At 37.1% G+C, this 22,049-nt stretch overlaps 4 protein-coding genes and 1 pseudogene across 4 annotated transcripts; 2 read left to right on the forward strand and 3 right to left on the reverse strand.

Annotated features, from left to right (window-relative positions):
• Positions 1-4,460: 4,460 nt before the first annotated feature.
• Positions 4,461-6,062, reverse strand: LOC120005027. The gene is made up of 2 exons (XM_038854457.1): positions 5,873-6,062; positions 4,461-5,763 (listed from the first exon to the last, which is right to left on the reverse strand). The coding sequence occupies exon 2, from the start codon at positions 5,646-5,648 to the stop codon at positions 4,755-4,757; it is 894 nt and encodes a 297-aa protein (XP_038710385.1). The 5' UTR covers positions 5,649-5,763; positions 5,873-6,062; the 3' UTR covers positions 4,461-4,754.
• A 4,431-nt stretch (positions 6,063-10,493) lies between these two features.
• Positions 10,494-11,532, forward strand: LOC120010744 (WUSCHEL-related homeobox 2-like). The gene is made up of 2 exons (XM_038861572.1): positions 10,494-10,815; positions 11,129-11,532. The coding sequence occupies exons 1-2, from the start codon at positions 10,494-10,496 to the stop codon at positions 11,530-11,532; spliced, it is 726 nt and encodes a 241-aa protein (XP_038717500.1).
• Positions 11,533-13,296: 1,764 nt separating this feature from the next.
• Positions 13,297-15,784, reverse strand: LOC120006236 (probable xyloglucan endotransglucosylase/hydrolase protein 23). Its single transcript, XM_038856200.1, has 3 exons — positions 15,461-15,784; positions 15,121-15,314; positions 13,297-13,943 (listed from the first exon to the last, which is right to left on the reverse strand). Exons 1-3 carry the CDS (start codon positions 15,722-15,724, stop codon positions 13,553-13,555), a joined length of 849 nt encoding a protein of 282 aa, XP_038712128.1. The 5' UTR covers positions 15,725-15,784; the 3' UTR covers positions 13,297-13,552.
• A 2,000-nt stretch (positions 15,785-17,784) lies between these two features.
• LOC120006228 lies at positions 17,785-20,326 on the reverse strand (annotated as a pseudogene).
• Positions 20,327-20,555: 229 nt separating this feature from the next.
• On the forward strand, positions 20,556-21,794 carry LOC120006268 (inner membrane protein PPF-1, chloroplastic-like). Its single transcript, XM_038856246.1, has 2 exons — positions 20,556-20,969; positions 21,701-21,794. The coding sequence occupies exons 1-2, from the start codon at positions 20,789-20,791 to the stop codon at positions 21,778-21,780; spliced, it is 261 nt and encodes an 86-aa protein (XP_038712174.1). The 5' UTR covers positions 20,556-20,788; the 3' UTR covers positions 21,781-21,794.
• The last annotated feature ends 255 nt before the right edge of the window (positions 21,795-22,049 follow it).

Consider the following 22,049-nt stretch of genomic DNA (forward strand, 5'->3'; position numbering starts at 1 on the left):
AGTAACAAACCTTTTTCCTGAGTTTAAACTAGTATGGACTAGTGATGACTTAGGAAGACAAACCCTACAAATTACTATGTTCTTGTCCAAAACGGACAAAATAATACTAATACAAAAGGGCGGGCTGTTACAAGATTTTTGCCACTATAAAGGTTTCATTGAAGTGTCGGAAGATAACAATTGGGAATGTCTCGACTCCACAGAGATGAGACTGCCCACTTGACTATTTCATGCTCAACCCAATCAATTGCATTGCGTCACTTATGCACACCCCAACTCTATTCAAAGAGTTAACCAACCTGAGCCATGCGAATTCTGCCTGCTAATCACAATGGTGCAATGCTATTGAGAACAACAAAATGTATTGAGAGACGTGTTTTACTGAGGTGAATGGGAGTGAGAATGAAATGTTACATGTGTTTGTGTAATGGTGTAAATTTGCTTGTTTGATTTTTGATGTAATAGAGATGGGACCAATATTTATTTTTTGTGTATTTGTGAGTGTGGTTTAGATGGAGTTTATGTTTGGAGTCGACATGGAGCCCGATCATGTTTCATGCTTGCAAGTTTGGCCCAACAAATTTCGGACACTAAATACCATCCATTGGAGCCCTTTTTGTTTCCATGGCCCATTAAAAGGGATATCAAATACCATCCATGGACCATTAAAATGCACCATTGTAGTTGCTAAAAGTCACGAGCTATCTTTATAAGAGTAAACAAGTGCGAGAGAGTGTTAACATATATATATAATTTTATTTCCTTACCATCCACAACGCGTTTTCATGAAGGAAAACATTTCGTAATAACTTAGCAGTTAAGCATGCTTCTGAGAGAGCACTATTTCTAATAAAGTAATAAGTTACCTCAACTCCCTTAACGAGGGTGACCGGAAATTCTAGTAAGTTACCTCAACTCCCTTAACGAAGGTGACCGTAACTGTGGAAGGTGGTCGCGGGTCCGCCGCTTGACCGTGAGCTGGCAGGCGGGGCTTAGATTCCTTGGCTTTGCGCGCATTGCACTGAGCCAAGAACTCCATGGAAGAGGCTAAGCGTGGTTCCAAGGCATTGAACTCCATCCGCACCTTCGTAAGCATTCTCTTAAGGGCTACAAATTTTTCAAAAAAGTAAAGTCACGTGATGTAAGAGTACATACACTACCTACTCTGTTTAGACTGTTTTGTTTATAGGAAGCACTTTCACTCACGTTGTAATTCAAGTACGATCTTAATTTGTAAGCTAGATTTCAACCCAATACCTTACAGAGAATCATAAATTAGTAAGGCAAAGGGCAGAGCTTTTACCTGCAGATCCTCAGATATGCAGTGAGAGAACCTTCAGTGAAGGATTCTTGCCAGATTGGGAGGATTTCAGGGCATGAGCCAGCCGCCGCTCTTTGAAAAGAAGGGCCTTTGTTTTACTTGTATTAAATTTAAATGGGCTCTTAATTCACCTGAGGCTATGGCCCATGGTTATGAACGATGGGCCATGATCCATAACGTTGCTAGAGTATTCTTGTACCTGATATTGGCAGGTGATAGTTCATATTCATTGGAGTGAAAACTGTCAACATAGTATGATGACCCAAACAGATTAATCCACTATATATATATATATATATATGATCCAATTTCCAATAATGTTTAGTTTGATATTGCAGGTCTAAATTTATAAGAAATGGGCCAGAGAAGAGAACACAAATCCACCAAATTCTGATTTCGTACGTTATTATAATAATGCTTTCCTTCCAAGTTAGTGTTAGTGTAAATAGGATTTGGATAGATTTTGATTTTGAAGATAATCATGTCTGTCTTGTGATCGAAGCGAACCACCGGCCATAATCAAGAAAATGTGTATATATTGGCTGTTGGTTTGGATTTTAGTCACAACACAAAATCATTGTCGGGATTAAAATTGAATTTGAATTTACACAAAATTCAAAAAATAAACTCAAAAGAAGGTTTTGCCTGTGATTTAGACAGAATTCAAAAAATAAATTTTGAATTTTGGATAAGCCCAAAGATAAACTGGACCCACACCTGTCACATTGAACTAACGGCTAGGATTCATTTCAAAGTCATGATAAAAATGGGGAACTACTTCCCCCTATTTTAACAAAAAAATAATATTTTAGGGGATCTATATTTTAACACCACTCCAATTATATCCTTCATATCATTATCACATCTAATATTTTAGTATTTTCTAATATAACTACCTTAATTTTAAATTAATGTTTTGAAAAGAATGAGGAAAGAAGAGATTGATGAGAGATAATATCTTATAAATTAATATTTTTATAATTTGGGAATTTTTAGGGAATCTCAAACTTTGGGGGAGAGTGAATACTCCTCCTCATTTTGGGATATTATTTAGGTTACATGTTAGAATGATAAAAAAACTAAGAGTGTGTTTGGATTGAAAGATTTGGGGAAGAGAAATGAAATTTCTTTTCAATTCTCTTGTTTGTATAGTTTATAAAAAATTAAGGGGAGAAATTTGAAGAGATTGAGGGGAATATTTCATTAAATTTTTGTCAAAATGACACAAATACTTCCGCCAAAAAATGGGGTCATTTAGAGGAAATAGATAACTAATTAAGTTATATATATATATATATATATATATATATATAGAGGATTTCTCACATAAGAGTATAATGTAATGGTGTAAAATAAGGGTTACATTTTAATGTAAGGGTGTAAAATAAGGGTTACATTTTAAAAGTCATACCATGCGTTCCTGCTCCGGCAAAGGCTCTAAACACAATGTTGTCAATGTGTGGTCCTTTTTTCAGCCAGAATTCAAAATTGTATATTGTCTCAATACCATTCAACCTCCTATTAAACAGACGAACCAATTTAGGGGTTTAAAAATCCTAATAAGATGGTAAAGATGGAATTGAAACTTAAAGGTAGGGGCAACTTTCGGCAGAATCGTGTGACAAACAACAATGACATTACTTGTTATTTAGGCAAAAAAAACCATTCACTTCTTCCCCTCTGGTCTCCACTATGTCCCACCTTTTTGTTGCACAAGACTTCTCCTTGGGGCAAATATTTAATGTTGTCTTTTACTAGGTATTGCTCATATATCCCTTATTCTATCTCCCTTCAAACACAAGCTTCTTCTAATCTTCGGTTTGTTGAATAAAAAAACAATGAGTACTAGTTGCACCCCTCATTTTACTATGTACACTCCATTAATCTTTAAAAAACCTAATCTATCAATACCCCCATTTGACCCTATCATTTTGTCTCCAATTCTTATCTCCTTCTTCTTTCTCCATGAAACCCTAAAACCCAACTACACAACCCATAAATTATCCTCCTCCTCCGGCCCAACCTCCACGCAAACCCAATACATTGATTCGATTGAGAAGTGAAGAGAGAATAGACTAGGTTTGATTCTACAACTCTTATTGTTTCAAGAAAGTCTTTTGTTGCTGGAAGTGTTGCTTTTGGAGCTGTGGTTTCTAAAGGTTATGGGGTTTTATCGGGTATATGAGTAGTTATTGTTGCAGCTGATGTTGCTGGAGAAGAATGGCTATGGTTTGTAGGAGTGGATATGCGGGTGTTTATGGTGGTGCAAGTTGGTGTTGTTGGGCATAACAATGGTTGGTAGGTTTGGGTAGCAATGGTAGTGATGAGATGCCATTTTTGAAGTTTGTGAGCAGAGGAAGTGTGGGCTCTAGAATGTGGATTGTGGGGTGTAAATTGAAAAAACAAAAAAAAAATAAACATACAAATTGAAATATATTCATAATTATTATGTTTTTAATTGGAATTTGTTTAAAATGCGTGTACTTAATTATGTTTTTAATTGGAATTTGTTTAAAATGCGTGTACTTAATTAAAAAAAAGATGCAACTACACTACAGTGATCATTAAAAAAACATTGCCTGTGTGAGAAAATGCACCGTTTGATATCCAACTTTTTGGATAAAAAGTCAACAAAAGGACATAAATCAACTTACCACAACTTTTCTAATCAGCCAAGGAAAAGTGGGGCTTGTGCTAGAAAGTCCCTCCCTCTCTTAGAATTTTTGAACTGTAAACATAACTGTCTAACATCACTAGCTGTAAGCCATTTTACTGTCTGATAACAGCCCAATATCTGCTTCAATACTAAATCCAGTTCATATGGGTCTTTGGTCTTGAAAATTTGTTTTTTATAAGTGAAAGTCTAGGACAAATCTAACCATATCCTTATCATGTTACAGTGGAGCAACTTTAACGTTTACTAAAGGGAGTGATTGATGTGGTTCAGCTCCCATATCCCTAGCTGTGATTCTAGGTTTGTGGAAGAGTGTATTTTTTTTGACCTGTGTTGGAGGTTCTGTTCTTAAACCTTGTCGTGCTACATCAGTAATGCATTATAGGGGCAAAAATACAGGGGAATATATGGTTATCATGGCAATATATATCTATGCCCTAGATTGAGAAGCCTTTGAAACAACGATTCAACATAAATAATGGCAATGCCTGAGCATAATCATAAAGACATAAACCACATGAATGATGACTATTTTATGCAGCTAGGAAACATGGGTAACAGAAAAAAACCAGGATTACCCCACATGCACCTTGTCTATCCATGTTGCAGAACACTGGATTAATCACGGTTACATTAGCATTGGTTTTCAAACAGTATACATGTAATTATCTTTGAAATAAAGATCAATTGGAACAATAAGCAGATACCCCTAATCATGTGAATTCTAACAAATCTACTACTGTAAATTGGGCTTCTTGTCTAGTGGTCTGTTATGTTGGAGCCTGGAGGTGAAGAAGCCAGAGGGAGTACCTGAGCAGTACTTGAAGGATACTGAGTTAGATGATGAAGAAGCTCTTTCTCTTTGTCAATACTACTAGTACTAACAAGGAAATTCACAAATGACCCATTAATCCCCTCTGTCACCATTGTTGAATTGGAAGCTTCAACCCGAGAATCTTGAGCACAAACACCATTTTGTGATTTCTTTCTCTCAGATTCTTCCATCAATTTCCTCTGCAGTTTCTCGTCTGCATCCCGCATAAACTTAAATTTTGGAGGAGGTGAAGATCTCAACCTGTTAAGTTCAGCCTCAGTTATTGATTCAAAGAGAGGATTGAATCCATGATGTGAATAAGAATCTAATGAAGACTTCAAAGGTGGAGAAACAAAAGGAGTATCAACAGCCAATATAAGATCACTCAAGCTTCTTGTTCTTGAACCCTTTCTACTCTTACCATCTCCCCTAGATTTCCCATCCTCAGACTCCAAATCCTCCTTGGTTTCCTCTTTAATTGTGAATAGAAATCTTGGTGGTCCTGCCAAATTGTGCAACCTCATAAGCTCTCCTTCCACACTCTCTTCCCCTGCAATTTTTAGCACTATTCCCTCCCCTAAACCAAGCTCTATGTCTTGTCCATGGCCATTCCCAACTGGGTCTCCTCCAATTTCCTGATTTTTTTTGTTTTTCTGCAAATAAAATGGTCTCTTGAAGCAGATAAATTGAAGAAATTTGTTGCTGTAATCGTCTTCAACCTCTGTGCATGTGAGTCTTCTCTTCCACCAAATCAGATAGGACAGCTGTGCAATCAGAGCTAACAAGAGACAACCAAAAGCTACACCCAACCCAATACCTAATCCACTCAAAGATATCATCTTTTCTTAGAAATCCAAGCTCACATCCCAAAACAATCAATCTCGGAGTCAATACTGCTCGAACCCACTAATACTAATATATACTTATAAACAAAAATCCTTGAATCACCTTCTCCTGGGAGAAAAAGGAATTAGGAGGCAAACAAGAACGAAATTCCACTTTGAATACTCGCTATCGTTGAAACACACAGAATTTGTCTCAAAGAAGTAGAGAGTAGCCTTACCTTGTAAAATGAAATCCCAAAAAGAACAAAATTGAGCATCAACAAAGGAATTGGGGATACTAACAATGAAAACTTAGCTTATAAACAATCCTTGGAAGTTCAAAATTCGATCTTGGGTTTGAAAGAAAAACAGAGAAGGGAAAAAGATGACTCATTGGAGTGCAGCTCACATGGGGTTTGCAAAAGCGTGTGCAGCTAATTTTAATCTGGAGCTGTAATTAAATAATCGAAAAGGATTATGGGTGGGTGTAAAAAAAATTAAAAAAGGAATTGCATCATCCCCGTAACCTAATTGGATTAGTAGACAATGCCAGAGAATAGGAGGTATTCTGGTTGGTCAGGTTGTCTGTCCAGGATTTTGAAATCCATGATTCTATTCTCACGAGGGGTTGAGATTTGGATAGTTTCTATCAGATGTGGTGACGCCTTCATGCCCCTCAGGCATGACTTAGCATGTGTGACCTATGGACCTTAAAAAAAAAAAAAAAGAGTAGACAATGCCAAATAACACACCCGTAGGTAAAGGATTTGAATAAAAAAGAAAGTAATTGAAAATAATTATCTATTTCAGATCAATTTACATATATAGTTTACTTGATTTAAGAATATATTTGAATTGAAACAAAAAAAAAAAAACTGATTTTGATTTAGTATTATTTCATTGGATTTTGTTTCTATTAGGGGTGTCCAAGGTCGGTTTTTTATTTTATTTTTTGATATATGGAGGTTTAGTCGGTTTTTTTGGTTATTCAGTCAGTCCTCACTAACATATGGTTAACAATAATCGATCAATCTGTTGTGTTTGGAGGTTGGTTCGATTTGATATGATTTTTTGGACTGCCCTAATTTCTAGACATTGATTAATTGTGTTCGAGGGTGACTAAGGAATCTAGACCATGTTAAGCAAGCACCAAAAAGGCAAACTTGCTGCCACCAAAAATTTCCTCTAAATTATATATACAAAGACAAATGGAGGTCCTTTATTGAGTTGGGCCCAGCTTATCCCCTGCTAAAAAGAATAAATATTCCGTACAATTTATTCCCAAGACAAAAAAGAATTATCACTATAAATTAATTATCTTTTAAGAAAAAAATAAAAAAATATGATCATTTTAATAGGCTGAAATTTAGGAGAGAGTTATACATTTATACTTAATTATCACCATAAATTAATTATCTTTTAAAGGAAAAAAAAATTGTTATGATCACATTAATGGGCTGAAATTTAGGAGAGAGTTATACTTAATTAGCTGTCATAGGCCCGCATTGTGAAAGAAAACCGGGCCGCAATTTGTGCAAATTAAAAAGACGTGCATGGGCCCATCTGACCTTAAGTGGGCTGCACCGGGCCCACTTCTGAGATATGACTAGAACAAATCGAAACTACTTAATGATTAGCCTCATCATAAACTACTACTGCTCCTCCACATTGCCTGCTGAGAGGGACCCTCTCTAACAAAGCGAGTTAAAAGGGGTTGGTTCCTAACTTTGGAGTGGTGCCTGCAACACCACAGGTGAAGTTTTGGTCTTTCTTTTGGTTATTGAAAGGAACTTTTGTGGAGAATTGGCTCCTAACTTGAGTGGTCCTCTTGACATAATGTTCCATTCTATACGTCGGAGTGAATAACAATAGAGTGGGGAAGACATTGTGAAAAAGCCCAAAAAAAAGCCAAAAGGCAATAAAATATTTGAGTGGATTTACTAGTCATTTACTACTTTTTATTGTAACATAATCCAAAAAGGGATAATATGGGCCAAATCTGGAGCAAAGAGAAAATGTTTATGGGCCCAATGTAATTTAGGCCCGGCACAACCTTGTTTGCTCTAGCGTTTGAGAAATTTTATCTACACACCACAAAAATACTATATTTACACCACTTTTTTAACATGATAAGTTTACACCAAAAAATTATAAGTCTATACACAAAATTACAGTGAAAAGACTAATTTACCCTTGATGTGTAAAATATTAGAAATTCTATTGTTAAGTTTACACACATTGTCTTTTTAATCCTAAATTCATTCCCTAGGGTTTTCGATCCAGCTATGCTCCCTCTATACATATTTAGAATACTTTAATATATTCGAAGGATCTGTTTATGATGTTATACGCGTAGATACTTTGATGGTGGTGTTCTTGATTTGGGGAGTGTTTCCGCTTTCATAGAATCATCCGAGGTTTTGTCATGGGAAGGAGCAAGCTGACTGTATTGGACATAGAGAATTTCGCAGCAGTTGGGAGATCCAAGAACAAGGGGTTCGTGATTGATGAGGGTGAGTATCCAATTGCTCCAGAATTGTCTAAGGAATCCCAAATTCTGGAGAAGGATGTAACTAATTATGGAAAGAAGGGAGAAAAAGCTTATTGGAATGCTTCACAGACCAAAAAAGATGATAAATATGATTTAGAGAACGATGATGATGCATCGGGTATGGTGATTAAAGGGAAGAAGAAGTCAAAGTCTAAGGAGGGAGGGGCTAGCGGTGTTTTTTCTGCTGCTAATTTTGGGCTGTTTTTGGAGGAAGATGATGATAATGGTAATGAGATCAGTGAAAAAGTTTCTTGGTGTGAAATTTTTTTTCCTTTGTAGAACTATGGTGTAAATTTAATAATTTCTAATTAAATATATAAAAGATTTATCTTAAATTTGTAGTTTAAGGGTTAATCTGTCATTGTGTACATTGATATTTATGTGAACTAAAAAAAGTTAAAAAGTGGTGTAAAGATAGTGTTTTTATGGTGTGTAGATAAAATTTCTCCTAACGTTTTTGTCTTCATATGCATGGAATCAAGTTCAAGATTGGGCTCTCTCTCACACACACACACAGAACACAGTGAACATCAGAGATATGAAGATGAAAACCATGCAAACAGTAAATTGTCGTGATCCTTCAGTTCATCGTTAAGAAGAGACAACGCGCAGATAACCCACCAATCTGCACAAACTCCCCTCTAGGTCTTTGCAAAATTAACCTATATGTCTCTACTTGTTTTGGCATTTGACCATCTCTGGCTGCAAGATTTAGTTATCCACTCTTTCTTCCCATACATGCATTAACAAATTAATTATAAGAGAAAATTTTAATTATATTATTTTAATTTTCAATTTTTTTACGTGAAGTTGTGACTATATATTGCGTGTAACACTCTTCATTAATTAGTTTTCACTGTTTTGCTCTTTCACATGTGTGTTTGGCCAAATCTGCCCAACACTTCCAGCCAAAGGCACCAGGTTAAAAGCTCTTGTCGATCTTATATAGGAAAACTAATCTAGAGAGGGAGAGAGAGTTAGCTTAGTAGCTATATATAGCTACGAATCTGTGTTGAATTTGGTGCGAAGAAAGAGCAGATAATAGGGAAACGGTTGGTTGTGTTGGGCATGCATGGAGGCACCTGAATAATTCACAAACAAAAAAAAAAAATTGATTATATTAACTGCTACTAATAATATTCATACAATTATCGTCTGTTGTGTACCCTATTTTAATGACCGTGTGACTACGGCCACTAATATGGCGTTGACCTTTTTATATTGCTTGACATGCATGCAAGCATTTGGATTGAAATTTCTCTTCCTTTTCTCTTCTTTTTTTTCTTTAATTTTTTGTATGTTGATCTGTGCATCTGCCTGCGCACTAACCACTATGACAATCAATCGTGTGTGTAGGTCGTTTCTACTTTTTGTAGCATAATTCTTCTTGGGATAAAGTTTGGTGTTTAACGTGCGATTGATCTGCCTCGTGATCATCATTGAACTGTAATCTGTAAATATTAATATTATCGGTTTTAGGAACAAGAAAAAGAAAACGAGGCCCCGGTGTTGAATTCTCAATTAATTCACAGTGTATATATATATATATATATACGCACGAAATGAATATTTACATTAAGTTTGTGTGTTCCTTTTCAATTTTAGTAAATTATATAGCTATATATATCGTAGTGGTTTTTCATACGTACGTACTCATCATACATTCATATGGTATTGTATCTTGATTAATGGCAATAACTAGGAGGTTTAAATGGAAATCTCATTACTTATAGGAGAGCTATATTAAATATTAATCCATCCAACTCCCACCAGCTACAAAACAAAGTTTTTTTAAGTAAGCTAAGACATTTCTCAACCATCTGCGGCGCCCACTTCAACTCCCAAAGGCCAAAGCATAGCCTTTGCCTACACCTTACAACCCAACCGGCTGTCCTTTTCTATATAATAACATTTATACCCTTCAGCGGCGGAGCTTACGTTCTTTAGTCGGTCTTTCATTCCCGAGGCATCGCCATTTAAACAGAACATCATTACATACAACAAATTAGCAAAGTAAAAAGAGAATGGACAGTATTGTCTTGCGCCTGCTTTTTTGTCATCTAGCGAGGAAGACTAGCCTTCCTCAGCCGCTGCCCGCCTCGTTTTCAGCACCAAATACAATACACTTATACGCATGTTCCTCTATTTGACTCTCTCTCTCCCTCTCTATAGAGCATAGACTATAGTCTATACACTTACACTCTGTGCGTATAGAACCACTATATAAGAGTTCACGACCAAAGCAAGGAATTGCCCTAGTTTTGTGAGTCAAGAAAATCTTAGTCTTTTCTCTATATCTGCTTGCTGTCATGGAAAGTGATCATAATAGGGATATTGGTGGTGCGGGTGCGGCGTCACAAGGGAGTTCAAGGTGGAATCCGACAAAAGAGCAGATAAGCACGCTTGAGGGTTTCTATACACAAGGTATAAGAACGCCAAGTGCGGAGCAGATAGAGCAAATCACAAACAGGCTTAAGGTTTATGGCCAGATTGAAGGAAAGAATGTGTTTTATTGGTTTCAAAATCACAAGGCAAGGCAGAGGCAGAAACAGAAACAAGAGAGTTTGGCTTCTATCAGTCGCTATCTTCACACGACTCGGCCCATTTTTCCTGTCTCATGCACTCCAAACGGTCAGTCTCTCTTATCATAGTCTGTTCAAAAAAATTTGCCTCGAAATTTATTTTATTAGTGGTAAGAAAAAAACCACGTCATATGTGTTTTATTCCAACGTGATCTCTTCATGCAAATGGAATGGAAACACGTGCTCAATGAATTATATTATATTCTTTTTTTTATCAGAATTATATTATATTCTTTCTAATACTAGCTAAACCATTTCATGGTATTTTCTATGCTTCTAGTCCTACTTCTATTGGAGCTTTATTTTACTTGTTTATTTCTATATTGTAGTCTATTCTGTAATTAGGGTGGTTTCTGTATCAGTTACTTGCGGCCCATATTACCTACCACAGAGCGAGAATCTAGGATTTTACCCTCCATATCCGAAAGTGCTAATACCTGGCGGATTCAAAAGGAGGTCAAGGGTTGAAAAGACTGAAAAGAATAATAGTACTTATGTCGGTCAAGGATATGAGTATTACAATACTACGATGCAAAAAAGGAGGAGTCTGTACGAGGAAGCCATCAATGTTGACAGTGAGCAAGAAACGCTTCCTCTATTTCCATTGAACCCAACTGATCAAGGAACAACAAAAATGTCGTCTCTTGCTGGTTCAGCTTCTGCCGAGAGTTCCACCACTTCTTCTGATAATATTAATGAAGAAGGTTTCAGCGACCAACCCTACTATGACTTCTTTTCTAGACAAGGTTATTTTGATAGTCATTGAATGTTGTGGGGGCATGCAGTGACCTGTAAATTATCACTATTTGATAGTCAATAATTTTAGATTGTAGAATGGATTTCATGATTATTGGACTCAATTAGAGGATTAAAATGTTTTCGGTCATGGACCATTTTTTAAGTAACTTACGCTTATTTTGGTGAATGAGGAGCGTAAATAATGATTCTTACGATTTTACTCTGTTGGTGTTGCATACCTGTAGAAAATCCCACGATGGCACAACCCAGAGCCAGCCTCCCCACCATCTCGGCCCTTTGGGCCGTGGCAGTTCTCAGCCCATCCACTTGGAAAAGGCTGGACAATGAGTTGAAGACTTGGGCAAGCTTATAAGCTAGACACCAAGCCCCTCAACAACCGATGTGAGATTTTATCCCTTTAACACTCCCCGCACTCGTGGATTGGGTATCAAAGCCCAATGCCCAACGAGTGGACCTTTTATCGGGGACGAGCACACCGGCTTCGATACTATGTAGAAAATCCCACGATGGCACAACCCACATCGGTTAAAAATAGCAACAATATTCAGTTTATAAGGAGCAAGCCTTCCTCCCCTTAATAGGCCTTTTAAGGGGAGGGCCAAGGGCCCAACTTTATAAGATGGTATCGAAGCAGGCCGTTGTGCACTCGTCCTCGATAAGAAGTCCACTCGTTGGGCCTTGGGCAGAGATACTCAGTCCACGAGTGCGAGGGAGTGTTGGACAAAGTCTCACATCGGTTAAAAATAGCAACAATATTCAGTTTATAAGGGGCAAGCCTTCCTCTCCTTAATAGGCCTTTTAGGGGGAGGGCCAAGGGCCCAACTTTATAATACCAATTGGTTCCAGGCCATGAATCTTCTCCCCATATACATGTATAGTGTTTTGTGTGTGTGTCTATATTATATGTATAGATATATATGTGTGTGTGTGTATATTCCCGGTATTCAAACATTCATTTCCTTAAAATCTTTATTATTTTATTTTAAGTTTCATGGTACTAAAGATATTCATGTAGAAACAATAAACAACATAGTTTGAGATTCTGACTGCCTAATGAGGACGAAGGTCAAAAATTCAAAAAGGAACGTGGACCACGGACAGCTTGCTTGGACCAGACTCCGTCAGAGTCAATTTCATGGTGTCATGATCAATTAGTCAATAAGGATGGCCAAAGTCAAGTTTGGACTTCATACTAGAGAGTTGTGAATCGTAAAATTTGGACCTGACCGGCCCATATTAAAACCCTGGACAGTGTGTGAATTTTTTGTAAGAGCCCAACCAATTTATCAAATTATCAAAATCAATTTTTCGTTGTAGTATGTAGCGTTTTGCCATCAAATTTTTTTTTTAAATGTTACAAATATGACTTCCATGTGACGTCCATGTTATATTAACTATCAACCATGCTCTGTCAAGTGTCAACCATGCTGTATTAACTTTCATTGCTGTTATTGTGTCCCCTAGATACTTGTATATATTATTATATACAAGTATACCATGTACTCGAGCAAGCAGAAATTGAATAATAAGAAATACACTTCTAAAAAAAAAACCCATAAATTTATAATATTCAACCTAACAAATTCAACGATTATTTTTTTTTCAAGAAAAAATAAAATTAAATATGAAAAAGACATTATATTGTTGGATCTATTAAACCGAATACTACACATTTATGATTTTAAAAAATAAAAAATATATTGGACCCTAAAAGGGACTACAACGGGCATCCGTCCACAAATTAACAAGATCAATTGGATGATGATCGATACATCTGAAACAAAATAACTTTTTATTAATCTTCAAACAGTAATAAAATTACGCATACATATATTCCCACACATAAAAATACATAAGCACAACGTAACACAAATACAAAATACTCCAAACAGGAACTAGAAACTGTGTAATGTACGTTGCATTATTACATTGTGTTCTATCTACAACAGATTTGATGAAAAAAGAAAACAAAATTACAGCTTTAATTTAATTTATTCACCGCAACAATCTTCGATTTTCCTTTTCTTTCATGCATTAATTGAGCATTCGGGAGGAAATCCTTGTGAGAAGCGCTTGGTATCAGTGCAGTAGTTGTAAATCATGTAATTCTTCTGCACCCACTTTATTTTCTCTTGTCCTGCGATGTCCAGCGACTGCGCCATCCACGAAGTGTTGGAGGTACCCGAAGAGCAAGACGAAGAGCCTGAAGACCAAATGCATGCCTGGGAGCTGAAGTTCCTGTATGACGCGGTGAAGGGTGCTTGGCTCCAATCGGTCTTCACAAGCCCGCCACGTGTCGCCCAATCGTCGGCGTTCCAAAGACTCGAGTATATCCACATAGGTTGACTTTTAGGGAACGGAAGACCTTTTGATTCCAAATTCTTGAACTCTCTAATTGGTGTCCCGTCCACGGAAAAACTAAAATAACAACAAAAGAAAAGAAAAAAAACACATTAAAGTTGTGTGTATATTTATATTATCAGTAGAAGCCAACGTTTTTTGTTATAGTTATCCCGAATATTGAGATGGACGCATAGAATTTTATATGGAATATGTGAGGGCATGTACGTCTACAAAAATCGTTATGATTTCACATGAATTATGTGCGTTCATTTCAACATTTAGAATAATTGAGAAAGAAAACATTGAGATCCTCAGTATTTTCGCTATATTATTTGTTCTTGTTGTAAGAGCATCTGCATCAGTTTCTCTTAACAGATTCCTTAAAATACAGATAAAATGCCACTTTCCCCTATTTTACAGATTCCCTATCCAATCAACACTGCATCAGATTACCTATCATATTCTCTATTGCATTAAAATAATATTTATTTCTCTTTCCTTTATTTATTCTATTCATATAAATTATTTCTATTTAAAATAATAAATTAATTACATTTAAAACAATATATTAATTAAAATAATAAATTAATGTTATTAAAAATTAGAGAAAAAAATTGAGGAGAGAGAAAGAAGAGAGAGAAAAAGTGAGGAGAGATAGAGGAGAGAGAAAGGAGTGAAAAAGTGAGGAGAGGAGAGAGAAAGAGATGAGTGATGAGAGAGAAAGAAGAGAGAGAAAGAAAGGAGTGAGGAGAGAGAGAGGAGTGAGAAAGAAGAGAGAGAAAGAGGAGAGAGAAAGAAGAGAGAGAGAGAAAGTGAGGAGAGAGAAAGAAGAGAGAGAAAGGAGTCAAAATGTGAGGAGAGGAGAGAGAAATAGATGAGAGAGAAAGAAGAGAGGGAAAGAAAGGAGTGAGGAGAGAGAGAGAAAAAGTGAGGAGAGAGTGAGGAGAGAGAAAGAGTGAGGAGAGAGAGAGGAGTGAGAAAGAGAGGAGTGAAGAGAGAGGAGGAAAAAAATGAGGAGAGAGGAGAGAGGAGAAAGTAAAGTAGTAAAAAATGTTATTTTATGTTTAGAGAAGTGAATAGTGGTTCTCTAGATGTAGGGAACTACTGTTCATATTCTGTAAAATAGGGAACCTCTAGGTAATCTGATGCAGAGCTCTATTTTGACAAAATCTCTATAATCTTTCCCTATTTTACAGACAGATTCATGTTTAGGTAATCTGATGTGGATGCTCTAAGAGAGATGTGTAATTACATGATGCTTCGTGGGTTCCACAATACGGAGTAGGTGTGGAAGTCTTTGGTGGGGTCGAACCAAAGATGGAATTGCTGCTCTCTGTTTCCTTTGCCTTGTGTAAATATATTAGAATGGAGAATATATGGGTCTCCACTTAGATTACCTAGAAACTCAAAGTCTATCTCATCATGACCCGACCCTTGCGACGATAGCTGCATCCATCAATCACAAAAGTAAATAAAATTAGGTCGTACTAGTTTACAAAAACAATAAAGATTCTTTAATCTGCATTTTAAATCCTTATCAGAGAATTTATGTAATAACCAAAATTTGAAATGTACGGAAGAAACTAACTCACATAGTAAGCGGTGACGGTGCCAGCAGAGTTACCAGGCACAAGCTTTATTTGCATATCAATTTTTCCGAACAAGTATTGTTTCTTGGATTGAAACCCCGAACCAGAGGTCTTGTCCAAGGACAACGTGAGAAGCTGGCCGTTGTTGAGGATTTTAGCACGTCCATCTCCCCAAGTTACGTCAAAATCTTGGTTGAAGTTGCCACCCAAAACACTCACAGAACTACATAAGAAAACAAAAGCGACAACACTAATTTTAGAAGCCATTGTTATTGAGAATTAAGAAAGAAGTGATCGAAGAGCGGTTTGGTGTTGGTGATATATATGCAGGAGAAGGTGTATATATATATATATATATAGTGGAAGGAGAAGGGATGTGGTTAGGAAATCATGCATGCGTGGGTAGGGGAGAGAGATGGATTTGTTTACTTGGGTGACAGCTGGGTATTGGTACTTATGACGTCCAAGAATCAAAGTTGTTCTTGAATAATTGAATTTTTTTTTTCTTTGTAAGTGATGTGAGGGTAAGAGAATAGAGAAGGTATTGGTTCAACATCCAAACACAGCTGTCCAAGAGCTAGAGCTAGCTAGTTCGCACTAACTTTAACAACTTGTGTTAAATATCAATGACAATAGTCATTAATCAAAATTCATTATGTTGTAAAAGTGTCGCATCGTTAAAATAACGATATAATTAATAAATTATAATTTCATGGTTTAGTTGACTTAATACGATGCATTTTAAAACCGTGAGCTCTAAAAGGCCTTGGATCTAGAAGGTCATGGAAGATATGTTATGGGCTTGGATTTGTGCTTCAGAAAGCAGACAATACCTTACAATAATAATCAAATTTGAGCAAGTGAATCAATTGGTGTTTCCTAACACATTACTCCTGTAAACTAATGTAAATGAAAGATGGTGTCTAATTTTGTCACTTTTTTTTTCTATTGAGAGACTTTCGAATCGAATCAGTAGATTTTCATGTTCTAGAGACTACCATAACTATCCCTAGAATTTAGTTTAGCCTTGTATAAGTGTATAATTGTACCTTTAGTTGCAATTAGACATCTTATAGCATGTTGTACTTTACGTAGAGTGCTGAATATATATATATATATATATATGAAAGGAATCAGAGGTGATTTCGTGTTAGGAAGGTAGCTGTATAGATAGAGTAGTTGTTAATTTGAAATGGACCCAAACATGAGTCCGAATTCTAGTCAAAGGTTGCTTTCATGCAAGCTGTGCCGATTGGATTTGGTGACCAAGTGCATTAGCTAGCGTCTACCAAAAATGGTTGTATTTTCTCATTATTATTAATTTTCACAATTGATTAAGCAGTTTCGACGTTTTCTAGATGATGTAATGAGACGCAGACGTTGAGTTCATCTGGTGCAGGTGGGTGGGGGCTATATGTGGATCATCCAATGAGGAAGCTATACAATGCAACCTAGATTGATAACATTGACGTACGGCTGGTCATCTTAATACATACAATTACATTATATATGTGTGATTAAATATATGTGATTATCATTTTAAGTTGTAAGAGGCACCACATTATTTTTCCATGGTTTCAGATTATTAGGGCCTATTCATGTTTTGTTGGAAATTGACAAGTGATTGGAGTCATGTCGGATAAATATAAGAAAGTTAATTGATTAATATACGTGGGTTGTCCAAATTTATGCTCAAAACATATTGAAGATATTATTCGCTTTGAGTCATTGATCCGCATATATTTATTCTTCATAAGCTGTCGTCAATGATTATTAGGCCCAAACAACACATATATAATGTGAGAGGAGTTGAACACTTGAACTTTATTTACAAACCATACGATTGAGTTGTGCTAAATTGATGTGAGATTTTAATCTCAAAATGGGTGAGGTTAAAACCTAATAACTTAAACTTTTGGATTCATATGGATTTCAAATATGTAAGTGACGTAACTACACAACTTTGTGGACATTTTAAATTGAAGAGTCTTCTCAAGTCATCATTATCATCATCATCCGAGCCTTTATCCCAAAAGTTTGGGGTTAGTTACACGAGTCTATGAGAACATTATTGGAAATCCACCAAATGTATTTATTTTCTCCATTCATTTCTATTATGGATCATACATTCATCCACTCCTATTAAATTAATATTATTTCTTATAACTTCAAGTCATGTCTTCTCAACTAGTTTTTTTAATTTAGGTCATGTTTGGTATCCATTTCAAAAATTGTGAAAACAAAAACAAAAAATAAAAACATAAGATACTCATATACTTCTGAGTTTTGATTACCTCCATGTAAATTTGTTTGCTTATCAATAAGACTCAAATGTAATTGTTTTTTTTGTTTTTCGATGATTTTGATTGTTCAAAACCGTGGACAATTCGTTGAAGCAGAACAGTTCTTATCCAGTGCCCAAAGTTTATCCAGTCCAAGTATACAACCAAAAAATCTGTTAATCTGCCAATATGTTTCCATCCCAAATCACCATATTGGCAAAGCCCATTCACTCTCCTCTAGGATGTAGCTATGGATTCAAGTTATCTATGTCCTCTGGCTATGGATTCAAGTTATCAATGTCCTCCTCATGTTGTAAGCATAGTTCTCCAATGCATTCTTTGCTTCCACCTCCTTTTTGTGCTCCTCATCCTCAGCCTTGTATTTCTCAGCTTCCTCTACCATTTTCTCAATCTCTTCATTTGAAAGCCTGCCCTTGTCATTGGTGATTGTAATTTTGTTCTTCTCGCCAGTGGTTTTGTCTTCCGCAGAAACATTTAAGATACCATTAGCACCAATATGTCAAAGCAGACATTAATCTGTGCAACTTCCCTAGGAGCAGGAGGAATGCCAGAGAGTTCAAACTTGCCAAGCAAGTTGTTGTCACAGGTTCTGGTTCTTTCACCTTAAAAAAACTTGAAGCAACACACCAGGCTGGTTATCCAAGTACGTTGAGAACAGCTATACCTTCTTAGTTGGAATGGTTGTGTTTCTTGGAATCAATAGAGTCATAACTCCACCAGCAGTCTCCAATCCAAGAGAGAGGTGTGACATTCAACAACAAAAGGTCTTGCACCTTCTTATTACTCTCACCACTCCTGGACAGCGGCACCATAAGCCACAGCCTCCTCAGGGTTGATGCTTTTGCAGAGCTCCATCTCATTAAAGAAGTCCTGCAATAATTGCTGAACCTTTGGATCCTAGTCGAGCCACCGACAAGGAAAACATCATACACAGTGCTCGTACCCATCCTAGCATCCCACAAACACACCTCCACTGGTTACATACACTTCCTGAACAAATCCATATTAAGTTTCTCAAATCTGGCTCAGGTAATGGTAGAGTAGAAATCAATACCCTCGTACAAAGAATCAATCTCAATTGTAGTCTGAGAAGTTGATTACAGAGTCCTCTTAGCTCTCTCACAAGCTGTCCTCAACCTCCTCCAAGCTCTTGGGTTTCCACTAATATCCTTTTTGTTCTTCCTCTAGAATTCCTGGACGAAGTGGTTCACCATCCTATTGTCAAAATCTTCACCACCCAAGTGGGTATCACCAGCTGTAACCTGCACTTCAAATATGTCCTCATCAATGGTAAGAAGTGATACATCAAAAGCGCCACCACCTAAGTCAAAGATAAGCACGTTCTTCTCACCAGCGCTGCTGGCTTTCTTGTCAAGGCATAAGCGATAGGAGCAGCAGTTGGTTCATTGATGATACGCATCACATTGAGGCCAGAAATGACACCAGCATCCTTGGTGGCTTGATGCTGGGAGTCACTAAACTATGCAGGAACGGTAAGGACAGCATTCTTGATGGTGATGCCCAGGCAAGCCTCAGCAATCTCCTTCATCATTATAAGCACCATTGACCAGATTTCTTCAGCAGCAAAATGCTTCACTTCCCCTAGTAATTGAACACGATCATTGGCTTATCACCAGGGCCAGCAATTTCATATCAGCCTGAACAGACGCCTCACTGAATCTTCTACCAATCAAACACTTGGCATCTGTCAATACAAATCCATTAGAACATTACCAACAATAAGTATCACAATTTCAATTCTAATGGAATGAAAAAAACTACGTATCATGATTCTCTGACTTAAGCAGGACGATTTAGAATTTGGTAAACCATGCTAGATTTGAATGTGTCAAGCGAAGATTCAATTTCGTGTTTGTTAATCTCAAACTGAATTCAGCGTCACCTCAAACTCATCACAGCTAAATCATGTATGCATGCTTTACCCAAAATTCTCTCCCTACAAAACATAATTTTACCAATTTCCCCAATAATTGATGTCGCATAATAGTAACGATTTCAAATATTCAACGCAACCACAAAACCTAACGAAACATCGTCAAATTGAGTAAGCCAAATAACAGAGTCTACAGCAGTCTATCTATCATACAATACAGCTACTTTCGAGAACTATCTGATATTAACCGATTCAACTATTTTCCTCCATTCTTCCAGCAACCAAACAGGAGACAAATAAGAAACCGTGACGCTAAAATAAAAACTGTGACAAGTAAGCAGGATCGGAATCTAAGACTTACCGAACACAGTGTTGTAGGTTTCATTGCTACCTGATCCTTTGCTGTATCTCCGATCAGACGCTCAGTATCAGTGGAGGCCACATAAGATGGCGTCGTCCGGTTACCTTGGTCGTTGGCTATGATCCCAATTTCAGGACTTCCTTCGCTAGCCATGGATGATCAAATTCTGAACACAAATCGCAGAGAGAATGAATATCGATTGGCAGGGAGAATGAGAGCTTTCCTTGTTTCTGTTGCTTGTATAGAAGAAGGATTGTTTCCGACTTCTGGAAAAGTGGAGCCTTCCCATTGTGGTGTGAGCCGTTGGATGAAAATAACGGACGGGGCGTCTCCAGTTTGTTCGAGAGATTCAGTCTCTGTTCTGTTTTAAGAGTGAAACACGTAGGCCGCGTGCCAAAAGATCTCGACCGTCCAAAAAGGTAACGTTAAGCACAGTATTGTCGCCAACGTAGAATTTTATGCCTTTTCCTTCCATTTATCTACGTGGGAGACACCCATTGGTTAATCACCAAAAGAGCGCGCTTCAATTCACTACTGATGGATTTTGCTCGACTTCTCGAGTTCTTGTCAGTCGTTACTGCTTCTCCACCATGAGGAGTTGAGCTCCCACTCCCTATTTAACGTTTTCTATTGAATTCATCGATAAAACCCTAATTTCGTCTCCGTAGTTCATCGGCACGCCGCCGTCCATCTCTCGCCATGTTCTCCCTTACCGCAGACTCGACTCCACCGGAGTCAAGCTCAGCTTCCATAAGATACCTCCAATTCATTCCATGGACTCATCGATTGATTTCAACGCTAATGTTAGAAAATCCGAGGGGCTTCTCTACACACTAGCTGACGCCATGGTCGCTGTGGATTCTACCTCTGGCGCCGCCGATGCTACCGCGCCGCAGAAGAATGGTGGTTGGTTCGGATTTATCTCGGATGGAATGGAATTCGTGCTCAAGGAAGGTAATAGTCACGGTAATGAATCGCTTGCTGTTATTCAGGTATATGTATGTATTTTAGTATTTAGGTGCCTGTCGTCGCTGTCGATACTGAATTGGAGCTTTAAATTGTATTGATTATGATAATTTCGTCTGAAAAATTTTGTATGTAGAAATTTTATTATTGAAGATTGTTGAATTCTGGATAATAGTGATCTCAAACTTTCTAATTTTTGTGCAAATTTTTTTGGCCTTCTGCACAATCTGAAGTCCAACTCTTGCTCGCCTTGATTTGCTATTTGTCCCAGTCCAAGTGTAATTGCTGGCTTGTAGTCATTTGGCCCAGCTTTTGCTCACCTTGTAGACCAGCCATTCTGCTATGCCTCTCATCTTTCTCTCCTAAGCGTGAGATAGGGCTTGCTATTTGCTAGTATATGGGATCAATGACTAGTTAGTTGCTATGCGCCCCTTAAGGCATGCTCTCTCCAAATGATATCATCATAAAATGATTTCAAAATATAAATTAACTTTCAATTATTATTTAGTCCTATTTTATAAACTTTTAATTTTTAGTGTTATTTTTCCTACTTTTGAAGGCATTGTTAATGAATAAACCAACAAAAATTTCCGAGGTATTGTCCTCAGACTCCAGTTGACTTTGCCACCCTGATATAAAATCTTGCGTCTAATACATATGTTTATTGGTTATGAGTTATTGTTGATAGTAATGTCTTGGTGCTTGACTGCTTGTATCAGGTGTTGAAGGATGGATTGAGTGCTGTTCATGTGCCATATCCATATGGAGTTGCGATTATTCTACTTACATTTATTGTTAACTAGATGCTGCTACTTCCATTAACATATCGAATCATTTTTACTACCTACTGTTACTGTTTTATTCTCCGTGTAGGTAAGACCAAATATTCAATGTTGATTTTCATCACTGCTTACGTGTCTTGCATTGATTATATTTCATGGAGTCATAGTTCATGCCTATCTGATTTCATACCCTTCCCATGGTGGCGGAATTGTTATTAGTAAACCACATATGTTCTGATGCAGGTGGAATCCACAATGGCTATGCAAAAGCTTCAACCAAAAATCA

This window comes from Tripterygium wilfordii, chromosome 2, assembly GCF_013401445.1.
Source record: "Tripterygium wilfordii isolate XIE 37 chromosome 2, ASM1340144v1, whole genome shotgun sequence".
NCBI classification, from domain to species: Eukaryota; Viridiplantae; Streptophyta; class Magnoliopsida; order Celastrales; family Celastraceae; genus Tripterygium; species Tripterygium wilfordii.